General features: G+C 41.0%; 2 protein-coding genes, 1 long non-coding RNA gene and 1 pseudogene across 7 annotated transcripts in view; 3 read left to right on the plus strand and 1 right to left on the minus strand.

Annotated features, from left to right (window-relative positions):
- The window catches only part of LOC147822250 (uncharacterized), a 44585-nt gene extending 43470 nt beyond the window's left edge, over positions 1-1115 (plus strand). The window contains exon 3 of the long non-coding RNA XR_015445838.1: positions 902-1115. This is a non-coding gene — a long non-coding RNA (uncharacterized LOC147822250). The remainder of the gene's footprint in view (positions 1-901) is intronic.
- The window catches only part of Mtrf1 (mitochondrial translation release factor 1), a 40004-nt gene extending 38713 nt beyond the window's left edge, over positions 1-1291 (minus strand). For 4 of the 5 annotated variants that reach the window (XM_021257910.2, XM_087197307.1, XM_087197306.1 and 1 more), the window contains exon 1: positions 1109-1291. The gene's annotated coding sequence lies outside the window, so the exon portion shown is untranslated. The remainder of the gene's footprint in view (positions 1-1108) is intronic. The other variant, XM_021257912.2, reaches the window with a different exon arrangement.
- Positions 1292-3547: 2256 nt separating this feature from the next.
- LOC101706221 (inositol-pentakisphosphate 2-kinase pseudogene) lies at positions 3548-8643 on the plus strand (annotated as a pseudogene).
- Positions 8644-11682: 3039 nt separating this feature from the next.
- Naa16 (N-alpha-acetyltransferase 16, NatA auxiliary subunit) overlaps positions 11683-19307 on the plus strand; it is a 102096-nt gene continuing 94471 nt past the window's right edge. The window contains 1 exon segment of the mRNA XM_021257913.2: positions 11683-11869. Within this exon segment, the coding sequence (XP_021113572.2) occupies positions 11816-11869 (54 nt within the window). The 5' untranslated portion in view covers positions 11683-11815.

Genomic DNA, 19307 nt, shown 5'->3' on the forward strand with positions numbered 1-19307 from the left:
AAAGTAGGTCTGGTGAAAAAAGGACAATAATTAATTATACAGTCTTATGTCAGAAAAGCAGAATACAAAACAGTAAGATTTCAATTTTTAAAAAATTCCACAATATATGAAAAGAAAGTATATTGAGTATTTTTCAAAAGAAAACTAAAAAAAATACCAAAATATTAACAAAATGACCTCTTTTTGTGGGATTACAGAAACCTTTTGCTTGCTTTATATTTTTTTCTACTTTTCCAAGACTTCTATACAAAGAGCACATATTGTTTTCATAATTTTTTAAAAGGCTACTTTAAAAATTACAGTTTAGATGAAATTGGCTACGTACAATAACTACTCATTCTTCTCCCCTCAGAGATAATCAAAAGCTAAGAAAAGTACACTGTTTTTACTAAATCAGGAACGGAAAATATAATGTTCTAAGAAAGCTGCTTTGCTCTAAAATTCTGAGGTTCAAAGTTGAAATAAAGGTCAGAATCAACCTTTACTATCTCCAGCTAGTAGATGCATTTCATATTAGCTTTCGTTTGATCCCTCTAAATCTGCTAATTTAGCACCTCTGCTTAGGAAATAAAACATTGAGAATGGTGTCTATTCAATGTTTGCAGGCTTCTATCGACAGACATCACATATTGAATCGTATTTGGGAATGGGCTGTGGAAGAATGGACCAAAACCCAGCAGCTACATATTTAACATTACTTAGCAGAAGTTTCTGTGCATCTTTTACATCTAATTTCAAGCACATCAAAGGAGATGTATCCACTTCACAATGAACAGAATAAAAGAATGACATGTTTTTGTTATTGTATTTCTAGCTAAAAATTTCCTTCTTAACAGCAAAATAATACTCAAGGTCATGAAGCTTAATTTTAAGGGCAAAAACCAATACGTTTACTCTCTAGGGTCATCTACATCTACGAAGAGCAAGACTTCTCCCGTTCCCACCATAATAACAGCAGAGTTGGCACGTCAGAAGTGACAGTAAGCCGGTGCAAAAGCAGCACGTGCAAATCAGAGTAACTCGTACAGACATGCCACACGGAGACACCTCGGAGGTAAATGGGAGAAGTCAATAGCTGTTTTATGATTTAAAAAAGAATTGTGAATACCTAAGAAAAAGAAGAAGGTCGTTAGCTTTCCTGAGGTCGGAACCTTCCAAGGCTCGCTACACTTCAGCCCGGCACACCAGAGGCCACTTCCACTGCTGGCTTCACTCCTTCCGGGTCAACGCAAGCACCCGGCTCCTCCTCTAGCTCCACCCTTCTGCAACGCGTTTGTCCTTGCGCTTTGGTAGCAGGGATAGGATGAGTGGGCAAAACTCTCTTGAGACGACCGAACTTTATTTATCAGGAGTGGTAGCCAAGGACCTGTGTTTTAATGGTAGGAGGAAGAAAGGGAGAGCGTAGCGTGAAGCACAACTCCTAGGAGCTTCCACTAGGGAACTCTGGGCGCTGTCGCACATCCTACAGTTGAGTCCTCACCGCCTCCCTTGACCCCACTTCCCACCTTACACCCGCCACAGTGCTTTATTTTTCACAGGTACAGTACATACAAACCTAGACGAGAACCTCTGTTCTGATTAGGAGATCAAGGTGACGTTACAAGAATGTCTATATATTAGGAACCCCTACGGCAGACGTTTGATTTTTAAAAAATGATGACCTCTTTTTCATCATCTCAAAATTTAGGAGATTATGCATGTGTTAATTGCTGTACTTTTCAGCCAAAATAAATACCCAAATGACTGACGGAAACTGTAAGTTTGTATTTTAGAAGTCAAAACAGGATCCAAAGCAGGTGACTATATCTCGTTAGTGATTTTACAGTTAATGTTACACACACATATGGAATTTAGAGGCTCGACCAATGTTCATAGCTTATAAACCACCAGTTAAACTATTTTAAAAGGTTATAAAACAATTCCTGGAAAATAAAACATATTGTTTTATTTCATTCAGTGGGATACAGTCCACACCTTGAGACATCCCACGATATGAAAACTGGTAATATGAGGATCAAATATATTTTATTATTTAAAAAGTCCGTTATTAGTAATTTAATACAAAATTCAAATTCTCACTAAATTGGAAAAGTACAGACTATTCTATTGTATTCTTATAAACTATTTTCCCTGAGAGAAGCAGAAAAGCAGAATATGAAGGATGAAATGACAGCATTTCTTATTTTCAGGTATTCATAGTAGTTCTCAAATTTTTTGAAAAAAAATGCTAATACGCCACCTGGTGGCCTTATTGAAACTAGCGCCTTCTGAAATAATTGAGTCCAGGACTATTGATGCCTTGAAAAGCTAACCTATCTTTTTACTCTTTAAAAAAAAAAAAAAGCATGTAAAAGGCTGATCCTGAAAGCTCCCCTCTCCCCCTAACTAGCATTAGCCCAGGTTAAAGCAGCTTTTAACAAGGCAATTTAATGTTGTTTCCCACGTCTCTGTAATTTTATCTGTCATTCTAAATACCGTGCTACATATTTTTCTTAGATCACTTCCTTAAGTTTTGAGTTGTACAATTTCAAATTTTCATTGCAGTAAGTTCTATTTTTTCCTCTGACAATGGTTTTCAAATACCCGTCATAAGCATTAAAACATTCCCCAATTTAGGTCCAAAGTGGTTTACCATGAGAAAAATGTCGTTTATATTTTTGTGTGTATCTGGATATGTATCTTTTTTCCTTTATTATGAGAATTTTTAAACATACTAAAAAATAGAAGAGTGTATGATTCATTTGTTCACGAGCCAGTCTCATCAGTTGTCAACTGTTTCACCTACCCTCCTTTTCCTTTCCCCCATCTCAACTGATTTATTTTGGAGCAAATACAGAGCATCATAGCTTTTCGTTTGTATTTTAGTATGTATTTCCAAAAGATAAAGAGTTTTTAAAATATCAACACCCCAAATGGCTAAGTTTAGTATTATCAAAGTTTCAGTCAGTATTCAAATTTTCCTAATTGTGTTTTCTTGGTTTCTTTCTCCCATCCCCTCTTTCTGCCCCTTCCCTCTTTTTCCTTGTCTTCCCTTCCCTCATTCCTTCTGTCCTGGCAGTTTGTTACATCAGGATTTAAATAAGGTCCATGCATCACAATTCGTTGTTACATTTTTTATTTTAATTTATAGGTTTTTCTGTCTGCCTTTCTACCTTGTATATGTTGAAGGAACTATATCCTTTATCCTGAACAGTTTCACTCAGTCAAGATTTTTCCAGATTTGTGATGTATTTATCATGTGTCTTTTGTTCCCAGTATTTCCATGAAATACTACAAGCTTGATCAGGTTTAAATATTTTTTTTTGCAAGACTACTTCATAAATGGGATACTTCCCTAAGAAGGCATAAAATATCTAGTTGTGTCTATTATTATTTCCCTATTTTTAAAGACAGGTTCTTGCTATGTAGCCCAGCTTGAACTCAAATTGGCAAACCTCCAACTCAGCCTCCTGAATGCTAGGATTATAGGTGTGTGCCATCATGCCTGTATTAGTTGTGTCTTTTAAAATAATACAGAAGCTCTTAATTACCTAGATTCATGATTTTGCTAGACACTGCAAAATGATGATGTTTTTATAATTCTTTTAAAAAATTGATATTATTGGTACATTTTAGGTATACAATATAATGATATTCATCATTGGAAATTTACACCTTAACATAATCACTCTTGGTTCTTATTTTTTCCCCATTCCCCTACCCTACCTTCAACCCCTCCATCCCTATTTACAAAGACTTTGTTTCCATTTTTTCATTTCCTCATATTTATTCCACTCCTTTCTTTCCTTTCCACATGCCTCCAACTTCTCCTTCCTCTTTGCCCCTTTTCTATTTCACACCGTCTATTACACCCTTTGGTCCTATTTACACTTTCGGTTTCTCACACTAGAGAAACTATTTGGTATTTACACGTGTGTCCTATTTATTTCACTTAAGAGTTTCGCCTCAATATGCATCCACTTAGCTATAAATGTCTCTACGTTCTCACTTTTGATGGCTGAGTAGTACTCCATTTTATTTTTTAAAAAACCACATTTTATTTATCCAGTCTCCAGTTGATGGGCAATTGGGCTGTTTCCAGATTTTAGCTATCACAAATTGTGCTGCTGTGAACATGGGTGCACATATATCACTGTGGTATGATTCTTTTACTTCTTTGGGGAAGATACCCAGCAGGGGAATAGTTGGGTCAAATGGGACTTCCAATCCTAGTTCTTTGAGGTATTTCCATACTGATTTCCACAGTGGTTGCACCAGTCTACACTCTCACATCAGCAGTGGAGTAGGGTTCCTCTTTCCGCCCAGTGCCACCAGCATTTGTTATTGGTTGATTTCATGATAGCAGCCATTCTTTTTGGGGTGAGGTGGAATCTCAGCGTTGTTTTCATTTGCATCTCATGAATGACCAGAGATGTTGAACATTTTTTCATATGTTTATTTGCTATTTCTACTTCTTAGTTTGAGAAATGTCTGTTCATTTCAGATGCCCATTTTTGGATTGGGTCTTTAAATTTGGGAGGTCTGACTTTTTAAATTTCTTTATAGATTCTAGATAGTAGACCTTTGTCTGGGGAACAGCAGGTGAAGATTTCTTCCCACATTGTGGGTTGTCTCTTCATACTGCTGGTGGTTTCTCTTGCTGTGCAGAAGCTTTTTAATAAGAAGAGATCCCACTTCTTGACTGTTTGTGCTAGTTCAGAGGCAACTGAGGTTTTGTTCATAAAGTCTTTTCCTACACCAATGTCTTCAAGAGTTCTACCTAACCTCTGTTTCATCCGGTTCAGCGTTTGTTTTGATATGCAGACCTTTAATCCATTTTGATTTTAGTTTAGTGCATGGTGAGAGATACAGGTCTAGTTTTAATCTTTGGCAAGTTGAAACCCAATTTTTCCAGCACCAGAAGCCAGAGCCTTCACACTGAGCCACATCCCCAACCCTTTTTTATTTTTGAGACAGGGTGTTGCTAAGTCACTAAGTGGCTCAGGCTGGGCTTAATTTGTGATTCTCCTGTCAGCCTCCCTCAGGGATTACAGGTGCATACCACCATGCCTGGCTGTGGACAGATATTTTTGTCTTACAAAGAGTGCCTGTAGGGCCTGAGCCCCTGGGTAGTGGCAGCTGATAGGCACTCCTCCCCAGACAGCTGCGGCTGGGTCCCGAAGAGGAGGGAGGCCCTATGGTGGATTGACTAATGGTCAACTTGTAATGCCCAGCTGAACTGAATCAGCATGGTCTGGGCATGAAAGATCCACCTGAAGATTGTTACCAATAGCCATAAAAAGAGAACTGGAGGGGATGATCTTGGCCTGTTGATCTGCTAAGAGAAGCTTGCTGCATTTGGCTTTCCTGATGGAAACTAGGATGTTTCCATCAGAGAAGGAGCTCAGGGCCTCACTGTTGCTGGGAATGGCTACTGTTTTCATCAAGGGAGCTCTGATCTTCACCGTGAGCATCACTTCCTGGCTCCAATGTGGATCCTTCAGTTTGGTGGCAGAAATCCTTCATCTCACGAGCGTAGATTTTCTGGCTTCCACCACTGGCTTTTGGGCCTTCAAAGTGCAGATCCTCAATACGGACAAGCATGAGACATTGCTGTGGGCTCCAGGCCACTGGCTGGACTAGAGGAGGACATTGCCTTGGACTCTAGGCCTTCAGCTTGACTTGTGTGGGAAACTGCTGGGATCTAGGCCCTCAGTTGAATCCTTTGGGCTTCTAGTGTGGTTAATCTCTTGTATTCCTTTGCATTTGACTCTTTGGGTAATTATAAAATAATCTTAGAAACTATGTGTCCTGTATTTACTGTATTCCCTTGTCAAATCCTGGTGACTACAATAGGCCCCTAGCTCGAATTCTCAAGTCCTGGTCCGAGAGCCTCCAGGGCAGCATCAGGGCATGGAAGAGGAGAAGACGATGAGAATGAATAGGTGTACCATGGGGAAGGCAACAAGACCCTGGTAGTGGCCCATGCGCAGTGCTTTGTGCTTCGTTTTCTGAAGTTTCCTCCAAATAGGAAGAAGACCTCAGAGATATTTCAGCACCTGCAGGACACAGTGGACTTTGGCAAAAATGTCATGAAAGAGTTTTGCGGGGAGAACTGTGTGCATTGTGTGGAAGTTGTTCAGCTGCCTTTAGAGTTTGTGAAACAACTATGTTTAAGATACAGTCTGAAAGACCAGTCTCGTTGTGACAAGGAGTTGGACATGCTCAGTGGTTATGCTATGTGCCTTCCTAACCTCACCAGACTTCAGACCTACCGCATTGCAGAGCACCAGCCGATTCTGTGTGTAGAGATTAAGCCAAAATGTGGGTTCATTCCTTTTTCGAGCAGTGTTACCCATGAGATGAAGCATAAGGTGTGTCGCTACTGAATGCAGCAGCACCTCAAGGTAGCAACTGGGAAGTGGGAGCAAATAAGTAAATACGGTCCCCTCGATCTCTTCTCAGGAAACAGAGAATGCACTTTGCCTTGAAGAGTTTGCTGCAGGAATCCCAGGACAACCTGAAGATATTTAAGAATGGTGAGCCGATTTATGGCTGTGGTGATGCCCGGAGCCTGGTGTCTGACTGGAGGGAACTTACACACCACCTGAGGCCCTTCTTCTTCCCTTCCAATGGCGTGGCTGGTGGGGCCCACTGCACTTGAGCTGATCTGGGACTTGGTGCACGTCATCACATGGTGCTGCTGAGCAGCTCAGACAAGGGCCAGGTGGAGAACCTGAAGCTGGGGCCCTGGGGCCCACATCTCTTTGAAGCCAGCCCTTTCAGCCGGAGCCTCCACTGCCAAGGAAAAACACCCCAGAGTGGTCAAGATTACCAAAGGGGTGTCTTCTGTACAAAACCCTCCAGGTGCAGATGTTGGACCTGCTGGACACTGAAAGCCTCTATCCTCTGTAAAACCATGTTGAACGGTACCTAGAAGAGTTTCCCGAGGAGAGAAAAATGTTACAAATAGATGGGCCTGATGATGACATGTTTTACCAGAAGCTACTTGATCTGTCCAGATGACAAGACAGTGGCCTTCGCATTAACGAAGGTGCAGCAGTATCACATGGCCATGACTGCCAAGGACTGCTCCATCATGAACTCGCTCTCCCTGTGTCTGTCTGCAGGATGCTAGCTCTGATTAGAGGTTCCTTGTATCTTCAAGGTCCCCGCTGGCCTTCTCTGTGTTTGTGCTGGAGCTGAACCTCAAGCCGTATGAGAGCATCCCTTACCAGTGCAAACTAGATGCCAACATAGTCAACTATTACTCAAAGACTATGCATGCCAAAGATGACACTGTCATGTCGACTTGGTTCAAGGAGAGTGAAGACTGCACATTAGTTCTCCATAAGGTCTAACTTTCCCCCTGCAGTGTCTTTGAAACTTGAGTGTGAAAGTTGAATGACAGAACTATTTTCTGTTGTGTTGGATAACTTTTGGCTGTGAATATTTTGCTTTTAACCCTTGTTGAGGTGAGATTGGCTCTGGAGACATGAAATTGAAGAGCACTAGAAACATCTTCCAGGTCAAGGAATGTAGGACGTGAGTGCCACATCCCAGGAAGCCACTCATGTTCTAAAATGAGGTGTCCATTAAGCCCTGGGAAGACATCCTGGGTAGTTCTTCCTTCCAACCAGGGCTCGTGTCTAACTCTCTAATGTGAAAAGCCTTATTATAAGACACAAGGTTTGGCTCTCCTACTACCAGACTCCTGATATAGAAAACTTGAATTGTCATGAGCATCTTATAGTTTGGACTTTTGAGAAAACATGGATACCACTGGAACTTTCTCAGCTGTTACTGGTCACCTTTTCAGTGCAAGCCACAAATCACCACAGGCTTTGGGTGGGTCCCTGCTGCTGATTGACCAGGGGTTAGTTCAGATGTCGATTCTGAGTGGTGTAGACTCAGGGTCCCTGTGGAGATGCCGAAGCCCATGGCTCCTGAAAGGTCAGTAGGGAGCATGAGACTCAGGTCAGGATGGACACCACTTACATGAGCATTGACTTTTAGTTTTGCTTTATAATTTTATTTTTAACTCTAGGGGGAGATGAGGCACTTTCCTACCTGAAATTGATGTTATAGAAGCTGGAAGCAGAGCTGTAACTCCCTGCGTTGCTGGGGTGGGTGTGCAGAGATCCCAGTTGTACTAGCCCTCTAGTCTCCCCAGTGGTCAAGGATTGAGGGTTCCCTACCTTCCTGCCACATTCCTCCCTCAGGCTCGCTTTGAGGTCCAGCAGGCATGTGGGCCTGGGGCCTTGCTGTTTCTGCTGAGGCTGCAGGAGGCCCTGCTTCTGGAAGATGCATGGCTTCCAGCTTGCTCGAGAGGGTTCTTGTTGGGGTCACCAAAAGTGTGCCGGGCTGCTATGAAATCACTGGAAATCTTGGCTTCATTTTTTTTTTCTATGGTAGGTTGTATAGACTATTTATATCATCGTCTTAAGGGACTAATGAAGGCTTATTGTAACATATATTAATGAAATCATGAAATTGTATGAAAATGTTACATGAAAAATGAGAAAATATTTTGCTGATTGTAAGTTTTTGTGGGAAATTTTGTGATGACTTGAAAATTATACTTGTTTAATTGAATAAAAAAAAGACTGCCTGTAACATTGTAGGTGCTCAATAATAAATAACGTTGTAGGTGCTCAGTAACAAATGAATTAGTGATATTTTTAGAAAACACTTTCAGAAGACTGTGGGGCCAAAAAACTACATCTATTTTTTTTTTTTTTGGTACCAGGTATCGAACTCGGGACCTTGCGCTTGTGAGGCAGGCTCCGGAACCACTGAGCTAAATCCCCGGCCCAGAAAAACTACATCTTAAAGAATAGAGATGCTGGGGCCAGGGATCTCAGTGGTGCCGTTCCTGCCTCACAAGCGCAAGGTCCTGAGTTCGATCCCCAGTACCAAAAAAAAATAGAGATGCTACTTTTTTAGGAGTCCCATTTTTTCTTGTCTATTTTCTCCAGGTAATCAGAGTGATCTTTTAAAAAAGAAATCCATCACGTCACTTTCCTGTTGAAAACACTTTCATGGATTTTCACTGAACTTATATGCTATGGCTGGTTTGAATATCCTTTGTTCCCCAAAAGTTCCTGTACTAGAAGTTTAGTCCCCAATGTAATGGTGTTGAAATGTTGTGGGTCCTTTAAGAGGTAGGGCCTAATGGGAGATGCATGAGTCATGACTTAGGAAAAGATTAGTTCCTTAGAGCAAGCAAGCAAGTTGTTATAAAAGAGCAAAAGTGGGAGACTGGCCCTTCCCCCATCTTATGCTCTCTCTAATCATGTGACTTCTCTCTCACACCAGGGCTCCTGCCATGTAATACTGCCATGAGACACTCCCCAGAAGCTGACGCCAGTACCATGCTCTTAGACTTGCAGAACTCTTGAGCTAAATAAGCTTTTTGCTTATAAAGGATGCAGCCTCAGGGATTTAGTTATAGCAACACAAAAAATAGATAGGATAAAAACATCAAATGACATTGCCTGAGATGCCAAATCCTGCACGACCTGAACTACTTTTTTTTTTTTGGTACCAGGGATCAAACTCTGGCCCTTGTGCTTGCGCAGCAGGCGGCGAAACCACTGAGCTAAATCCCCAGCCCCTGACCTACATTTTTGACCGAACTGTATACCACTTTTCCTCTCAAAAATTATACTCTGGAGGCTAGAGTCTAGCCACATCCTTGAACCTGGGAATAGAGACAAATTTTCACTTGTTCCTTTTGTTCCTTGATCATGCCAATCTTGTTCTTGCATCAGGACATTTGTAGGTAGCTCACTTTGTCTAAAATATGCTGTTCCAGCTTACCTTCTTAGCTCTGTTTTTACCCTTAGGTTTCTGCTCAGTTGTCACCACCTCCCCAGAAGGGACTCATTCCTAGTAGTTCTCTCCTCAACCCCCACTACCTGCACATGAACTTAATGTTTCCCACACAGGACTTCCCACAGTCTGGGATTATCTTGTTTACTGTTTGTCTCCTCCTGTTAGAATATAAGCAATAAAAGGAGGGAGAAAATGCAAATTAGACAAGGGATTAACTGATGAGTAAAAGTTCAGGAAAAGCAAAATGGGAATAGGTTGAAGAGCTCAAGGGAGGAACAACCATGCCTTTTCTTCCTCAGAAATAAAAGCAAGAAAGTTCGAAGAGGGCAGAAACATCAGGTGGAATGTAATATGCAATCCAGTAAGTCATTTTCACATCAGCCTTTAATTACATGGTTAAATCGGTTTGGGCAACAGCAAGAAACTCCTTGATTTTACCCTGCCAGAGGGTTCTGCAAGATATGTTTTATAAATGAGGCTGAGAAATTATTTTTCCAATAATTTTTTCTCCTTGGTTCTCACAGGTTTAGCAAAGTGAATCAGTGGCCCATATCATGTATGAAAAAATGCTTTGGGAACTGTGAAGGACTTTACAGATACTACTGCTGCTGTTTTACCTAATGCATGATTCTAAAAAAGCTACACCTTGTCTGAAGCACCAGGAAGGAACATCTGGTGGAAATCCATGATGCCCTCAACTGGCTCCAGCCTTCTTTCTGAGAAATGTTAAGCTCAGATTTACACAGCATTTATTTTTTATCATGGGCTTTAAAATGACTAAGCATTAAATTCACATAATTCTCCTGTGAAACAGATTATAATGTTTAAGTGGATTTTCTTTTGTAAGGCAGAAATAAGATTTGATCCAGACTACACAGGAAGTCAGTAATACAATTACAGCTACTGATTAATCCAGGCTTTCTGACTGCACACACATTATATCTTTCATGCTCTCTAAGGTTTGGGCTGAAAACTACCAGCAGCACAACTGGCATTTTTTTCAATACCCAACCTTTCTCCACATCCCTGCCCTACTATAAACCACCAAAATATACATTCATCATGCATGAAAGATGAGGAAAAATTAAAAATTATGAATATTTATAATTACTCATTTCCCAGGGTTTGGGATGGTAGGTTTCCCTTGTGCCACTGGGCTTGCCTAGGAGATGTTGAGTGGGGATGGTCATGGGGAAGGAGAAGTGGCAATGGGGTGAGACAGCAAAGTGGAAATGACAAACCAATGTGAGCTGCCTGATTCCGGGTTAGGGCAGAGCGAGGGTGAATGAAGTTGAAGATCTGGATATATGAAAATAGTTAATGATTGAGGTAAGGCTGAATGAGGCTCACTGGCGCTTTGGCTCTTCCCAAGATTAACCCTTTTTTTTTTTTTTTTTTTTTTTGGTATCGAGGATCGAACTCGGGGACCATGAGCTTGCAAGGCAGGCACCATAACCAATGAGCTAAATCCCCGGCCCAACCCTTTATTTCTGAGGATGTAGATAAATTGAAAGCCAAAGAACTTTCAAGAATTAGTAATGCCATAGTGGGCACACAGTGGGTAGGAACTCTGGATTGGACATGGCTCCATAGGAGAGTGCTGGGAGCAAAGACTTCTTCGTAGTTGCTGGCTGTTTGGGCAGGGGCCGCCAGAACTCCTCACCACGGCCCCACGCCGCCCCCCCCCCCCGCGGGCCCGAGGACCGGGCGTCCTGCGCGTGCGCCCCGCAGGTGTGTGTGGGGGATGCCTGACCACCATCTTGCCGCGCGCGGGAACCGTTGCTGCCACCCCTCCCGCCACCGCTCCCCTGAAAAGGGGACTGAACGAACCCAGGTGTATCCGGCTTGTCCTACCTTCCGTTTGCATTGCCAGTCCTTCCAAAGAGCCCAGCGCTGTTGCTCGGCCTCAAGGTTAGGCCAATGAAGTGACTCGTCCCCCGGGGCCCGACTCTCCGCAGCAGCTCGTCCCGGTGTCCACCCAGCCCTGCTGCCGGCAGCGATGCCGAACGTGCAGCTGCCGCCCAAGGAGAACAACCTCTTCAAATGCATCCTGGTGAGTGGCAGGCCGGCTCATCCTCTCTGGCTCTTTGTTTACCTCAGGGCCCGGCGTCCTCGCCCCGCGGCAGACGCACCCGCCGCGCCCTCTCCATCCCGGTGACCGCGCGCTTTCCAGAAACTTCCCGGGGCGTCGTGACTCTCGAGCTCTCTGCGGGGCCTGGATCCTCGCCCTTCTCCCTCGGGCGGTGCTCATCCCTGCTTTGCACCCCAGTACCTGTGGAAGCCCGAGCCTAGCGCCGGCGAGTGGGGCTCTGACTTATAAGCTGTTTTGGGGAATTTCTGCCTCCCCGGCGAGGCGCGCCCGGCTCCGCCCCCCTTCGGAGCGAGTGCGAGTAGTTACCTAAACTCTTAGGGGGCACCTGCTAGCTGTCCTCTGAAGTGCATATCTGAATTGTCATAATCTCGTATAGCTTTTTTGCTTTTTAAAAATTCTTCCCTTTTCTTCAATAGATTTTATTTTATCCCCTTCCCCCCCTCAAGCTCCCTCCCCTCCCTATGTACAAAAGCCTTGTTTCCATTTTTTCTTTCTGTTTTCACTTTTTTTTTCTTGTCCCTTCCTTTCTCCTTCCCTCCTCCCTTGTTTCCCTTCCTATTTGAACACTTTCTTCCCATTTTCCAACATCCATTATACATTTCAGACCTTATTTCCACTTTAAGTTTCTCACACCAGAGAAACAATGCTGTATTTAAACGTGTGTCTTATTTATTTCACTTAAGAGGATGAACTCAAAGTCCATCTATTTAGCTATAAATGTCTGAAGCTCATCCTTTTTATGGCAGAGTAGTACTCCATTGTATAAAAAAACACATCTTTATCCACTCATCAGTTGATAGGCAGCTTTTTTGCTTTTAACTCGCACAAGAGATTAAATCAGGTCAGACTGGTTGGTTTTGGGCTTGAGGAGAGAATTCACTTTGTTTCCTAGCTGAAACCCGAGGAGTGGTCCAGCGCTGAGAACTGCTACCCAGCAGAGGGTTTGGGTGCCTGTGTCCTTGGAGCCTTCACAGTTTTCCAGGTTCCATACTTTCGAGAAGGAGAGGCTACAAATAATTGCTTTTTAAAAATATGCAGTGAGGACCGAAGATTTTAACTAATCTAGTTAACAACTGTCCTGTCTAGTCTATTTATTTATTTAGAGACAGGGTCTCACTACAATTCAGGCTGGCTTTGAACTCATTATGTCGTCCAGGTTGGCCTCGAACTTAATGTGACCCGCCTGCCTCACCTTCTCCAGTGCTGAGATTGATTACAGGCATACACCACCACTCCTGTAGCACTAGTCTGTTTTTTAAAAAAATTTTATCTGAAATTAAGTGTGTACTGTATTTGCTGAACAAGCATTTAAATTTTAAGGGTAAATTTATCCTGAGTTTGTGTTTCTGTATAGTGATTAGCAGCTGCTTGACTTTACTATAAATAAAATAGCTAATTATAGAATGTTTTAAGTATTGTTACAGGCCCAAAATAATTCAGAGCAGTTGTACTGTTTCAAGCCAATAGAAACAGATGGAATGCAACGTTAATTCTTAATTTTTTATGGTATTTAATGTTGCAAGTAATGACAGACCAGTGTAAAAACATTAAAAAAAAGAAAGAACTGGCAGATTACTTCGTTGGAGTTCATATATATTTATTATTTTTTGTTTTTCTCATACCTTCTACTTTTTTTGACTCCTTTTCTTTTTTCTTTGTCCAAGGACTCTTAAACATTAATGAGAAATCATCTATAAATTGTTGAATTTCAGAACATTTGGCATAATCTAAAAGATTACAATACTTCTTTTATGTCTGTATGGGTATTTTCTGGTTCAAATCATGTCAGTAGCGTAAATTAAAAATACCTGATTCAGTATATTCAGGTTACAAAAAAGCTAAAGATGCTGCTAAAGATGCTTCATACCCAAATAAATTGGGAAATGCTAAACATTTTCTTATCTAGCTATGTCATGTTTATTATAAGTTGTCATAAATTGAGCAGAATGCTCTAAAAGTAAATGATTTTATCATCTTACACTTGCAGTGAGTAGTTAAAATTTTGCTACACCAAATTCCATGGCAAACAAGTCACTATAATGAAATTATTTTTTAAGTTTGCTTAGTAGACCACAGTGCTTTGCCAACAACTAAAGTTTTTGTTATCAATGTACTACTTAAACACATCCACACAAATTCACAAGGTAGCTTATTACTTGTTCTCCATGGTTTAAATCTGCCTGTCTTAACTCCCTCTCTCGGCTGGCTGTTTGTGTTATGTGTCTTAAGGTTTTGTGTCTGACTAGCAAGAAAAAGTTGAAATTGGAATCTGTCTTTTTTATTAAGGGTGGGTATGTAATAGTTCCTTACTAAACTTAAAGTTTTTATCTTAGTAGTCTCTGAAGCCAAAACTACCTGGATAAGAATTGTAATTCTGACTCTTAACTAGCTGTGTAAACTCAATAACTGTGTCTCAGACTCTCCATCTAAAATAGAGATAGCATATGTGTCATAGGCTCTCCTGGGACTTAAAGATTAAGAACGATGTGTGACAGTAAATAGGTATTAACTATTGTGTTTAACATTATTCGTAGTATTGTTCTTTTCCTTTTTTTTTTTTTTTGGTACGGGGGATCTAACTTGGAACCTTTCCTGTGTGCGGCAGGTGACACACCCACTGAGCTAAATCTCCGGCCCCTTTTCCTTATGTTTTTAAAAAATAAATTTTATTTTATTTTGTCCCATCCCCCCCCCCAACAGCCCTCCCCTCCCTAGGCACAAAAGCTTTGTTTTTCTGTAACTTATAGACTCTTGACTTACGAACTCAGTTTGTTCGTGAGGCCTGGTTGTCACTCAAGTTGGTTGTAAGTCAAGACTATTTTTCCCTTAAGAAATACAATATAAAGTAACATTTTTTTCCCATTAGAAATAATGGAAATACCCGTAGTGCATTTTGAACCTCCCAAAGCACCCCTTATCTAACTTTTTCATAATAAGAAAACACCAATAATCTTCCTAGTATATTCACCATAAAGTTATAAAATGTGCCTAGTTTACCAGAAACAACTTCATACTGTACTCACCATTCAAGTTGATATCTTTGACTTATAAGAAGGGAAGATGAAATGGAAGGTGGTTATTGTTGGGAAGGAGATTCCCCTCCATAAGAACATCAGGAATCTGGTTCTTTGGTGTCCTTTCTCTATTTGGGAGAGTCTGTAACCAACTAGGACCTGGTTCTGACTCACTAGGTCTCAATCTTTTCAGAACTAAAACCTGGCGTAAGGTTGTCTGTTTCTGCCTTTTCTTTAACTCTGTTCTGTAGTATGACATGACATTGTCACTAAGCAAATGAATTCAGTGATTGACTTTTTCTCTGTGTAGATCTTCTCTGCAAATGTTTGTAGCTCTGTCCATTTTTTCAGGATTTCCTTTAATTTAGAAGGACTTTGCTGCACTGATTGTTGATACTCCCCTGCCCCTTCAGAAAGCTCCTCAGCTGCCATTCTCTGTTGCTCAGCCAGAAGTTGCTGCAGCTCCTCTGTAGACAGTTCCTGTGAGTGTTCCTCCACCAGTTCCTCAACATCACCACTGTCTACCTGCGAGCCTGTGGACTCTGCTGTAGTGACAATGTCATCAACCACAGGGTCAATTGAAGACGCAGGCTCCTCTACACAGCCTTTCTTCCAGGCAAATCTAAGTGTCATTAGAGAGACATTGGCCCAGGATTTCTCAATTAACCCCACATAGGAAAAGATGTTCTAATACCAGAACTCTTTAAGGGTTAAATCTGTATCTGAGTCCATCTGGAAACACTTCAGGAACAGTTCCTTGGTGTATACCTTCTTAAAGTTAGTTATAACCTGCTGATTTTTGGGCTGCAGTAGAGGAGTTATATTAGGTGGGAGGAATTCAATTGAGAGCCATGGGATTCTTCAGCCAGTTTTTCTTCCAAATCTTGTGGGTGAGCAGGAGCATTGTGCAAGATGAGAGCCTTGAGTAGTAAACCTTTGTCCTCTAATACTTCTTTACAGTAGGATAAAGTCTCCCTGATCCACTCAGGCAAAAGTACTCTTTGTTACCCAGGCTTTTGCATTAGATCTCCACATGACCCCTAGCCTATTCTTCACGACTTTATGTTTTCTGAACACTCTAGGGGGCTCAGAATGATAAACAAAGAGAGGCTTTATTTTGAGGTCACTTCTCAAATTGGCACATAGCAGTAAAGCTAGACTATGCTTCATAGGCTTGTGGCCTGACATTTTATTCTCTTCCTGGGTAATGTATGTTTTCCTGGGCACTTTCTTCCAGAAAAGGCTAGTTTCATCAGGTTGAAAACCTGATGAGAGCAAAGCTATTTATTTCTCTTTGTCATGTGGTGTATGTAATTTTCCACGGCACTGGCCGGCTCACTACGCATACTCACTCTATGAACCCCAGTTCTAGCTTTAAAATTGTGAAATCACCCCCTTGCTGGCACAAAATGTTTAACCATTATCACTCGTTGATGGTATCCTTTATGAGATCTGCATTTATAGCTCTAGCTTTTTAATAAATTATAGACTCAGGCTATAACTTGCCATCTGCCTTTCATTTATCTGCTCGTAATAGCCTTTCTACTTGGTCTAACACTGTTGATCATGACTTACTAAAGGTGTTGAGTAACACCTTTACCAACACTAGCTACCTTATCCAAGTCTTTTCTCTGTAAGATTGTCAAGAATGGTGGATTTTGACATGCTGTACATATTAGTGAGATTGGTCACACGAACACCACTCATATTTCCCACAATTTCCTTCTTTTTGATTGTGATTGCTTTCTTTATCTTCTCTTCCTTCCTTTGCTTCTTTTCTAGCATTTTAGGGGCCTTTTTTTTTTTTGGTACCGGGAATGAAAATCGGGTCCTTGCACTTGTGCAGCAAGCGGCGAAACCACTGAGCTAAATCCCCGGCCCTTGAGGGGCATTTTGATAACAGTAATCATGGCAATTATATAAAGCACTGATTGAAATCATACGTATCTGGGCTCTGACTGAAGCTTACTTACACTTACATACACTTCTGGCATTGTGAGGTTTTGTTTACAACTGCACAAGTGGCCCGCATTGGGCCATGACTCAAGACTTTGGTCATAAGTTAAAACTAAAATTCCAGTTATGACCCAAGTTGTTTGTATGTGAGGCCAGTCATAACTCAAGAGTCCATGGTAGTATTTTTTTTTTCCTCTTCCCCAATAGTTTCTTCTGCTTTTTCCTCCCCTTGTTACTTTTCAAGTAAACTCCTATATTCAGAAATTCTGGAGATTCAACAACATGGCTAACAGGAGGAGGAGTCATGTTGGACATACTGAGAGAAAAATCAACTAAAAAAAACTGTTACATTTTCTAAAAAATATTTTCAGACTAGGCAATATATTCATATCATTCAAAATTTAAGTTTTTCTCCTTTGTCTTCCAGCCTCCTAGTTTCCTTTCTCAGAAGCAATCAGCACATTCACTTTAAACATTTTTTCTTTTTGTGGTACTGGGGCCTTTGAATCCAGGGCCTTTGCACTGAACTACATCCCCATCCTTTTTTAAAAGTTTCAGATTTTGTCTTAAGTGAAATAAATAGGACACACATGTGTAAATACCGAATAATTTCTCTGGTGTGAGAAACTGAAAGTGTAAATAAGGACTAAATGTATAATAGGTAATGTGAAATAGGAAGAAAAGGGGCAAAAGGGAAGGAAGTGGGAGGGCTAGGGGAAAGGATAGAAGGGAATGGAATTAATATGAGAAAAATGGAAAAATAGGAACAAAATCTTTGTAAATGGGGAGGACTGGAGGGGTTGAAGGGAGGGCTGGGCAAGGGTGAAAAATAAGAACCAAGAGAGACTATGTAAAGGTGCAAATTTCCAATGATAAATGTCATTATATTGTATACCTAAAATGTACCAATGATTAGAATGAATAATTGAAAATGTCAAATAGGAAGAAAAGGTAGTGGGAGGGGCAGGGGAAAGGAAGGAAGGGAAAGGAAAAATGATGAGAAATGGAAAAAATGGAAATAAAGTCTTTGTAAATAGGGAAGGGTGGAGGGTATGAAGGGAGGGCTAGGAATGGGGAAAAAAAACCAAGATGCATTATATAAAGGTACAATTCCCAATGAGAAATGTAATTGTCTTGTATACCCACAATGTACCAATAAAAGAATTTAATACAAAAAAAAAGTTTCAGATTTTGTGACAGGGTCTTGCTAAGTCGCAAGCTTTGCTGGGCTCAAATTTAACTATCCTCATGTGGTAGCCTCCCACAGTGGTGGGATTGAAGGTAAGCACCATCATGCCCTACTAACATTTTATTCTATGAAGACTTTCTGATTTTGTCCCCAACATCCATGGCTTTGCTGCAAGGATCAACCACGTCCTTATCCATTGCTTGTGTCACTATATTTATTGAGCAGCTCCTATTTATCTAGGTCATGGAGATGTTTATACTAGAGAAGATCCCTGTTTTTCTGGAGCTTACATGATAGTGCAGAAGACAGATTCTAAATGAGTAAATAAAAATTTCAAAAAGTAAGAGCATTGTATAGAAAATAAGCATAATATTATAGAGAATAAGTCAGGAAGGTAGGAGCCTGATGGTAGTAGGTAGCATGGTCAAGTAATTGATGTGTGAGACTTAGATACAAGGGATCAAACGGGAAAATCTGGGAAAGAACATCTTAGGTGAAGGAATGGGGTGTAAAGACCCTAACATGAGGTTAACCTTGGCATGCTTAGTGATAGAACACAGTCTGCCTGAACAACATAAATTAGTAGAGAGTGAAAAAAGATGACGTAAATGGCTGCCAAAGATAGGCATTGATCATTTAGCCTGGCTGGTGGCACTTATTTATAAAGGTATTGCTTATTCTTGTGGAAGACTAGTGATGGTGTTTGGAACCAGATCAGAAGTTTGCTACTAAGCTGAGTTACTTACAAAAAAGTTTTTTGAACTCTGGAGTTTCAGTTTGCTGATTTGTAAAATGGAAGTAATGACACCTACCAGCACAATTTGTAATAGCTAAATTGTGGCAACAGACCAGATGCCCAGCAACAGATGAATGGATAAAGATGATGTATTTTTATGCAGTGGAATACTACTTTTAATAAAGAATAAATTTGAGACATTTCTAGGTAAATAGATGCATCTTGAGACCATACACCTAAACGAAATAAGGCAGACACGTGTAAACATTGCATTGTTTTTCTGGTCTGAGAAACTGAAAGGATAAATAAGGACCAAAACATATAATAGATGTTGGAAAATAGGAAGAAAATGTTCAAATGGGAAGGGGAACAAGGGAGGGGGGAGGAGGAAAGGAAGGAAGGGAAAAGAAAAAAACAAGGAAAAAAATGGAAACAAAGCTCTTGTAAATAAGGAAGGGAAGTGGAATTGACGAGATTGGGTGCATTCAGGATGGTATGGCCGTA

Source organism: Heterocephalus glaber, unplaced genomic scaffold (assembly GCF_053883595.1).
Source record: "Heterocephalus glaber isolate CG9 unplaced genomic scaffold, H.glaber_assembly_v1.0 deba00001666, whole genome shotgun sequence".
Lineage (NCBI taxonomy): Eukaryota > Metazoa > Chordata > Mammalia > Rodentia > Bathyergidae > Heterocephalus > Heterocephalus glaber.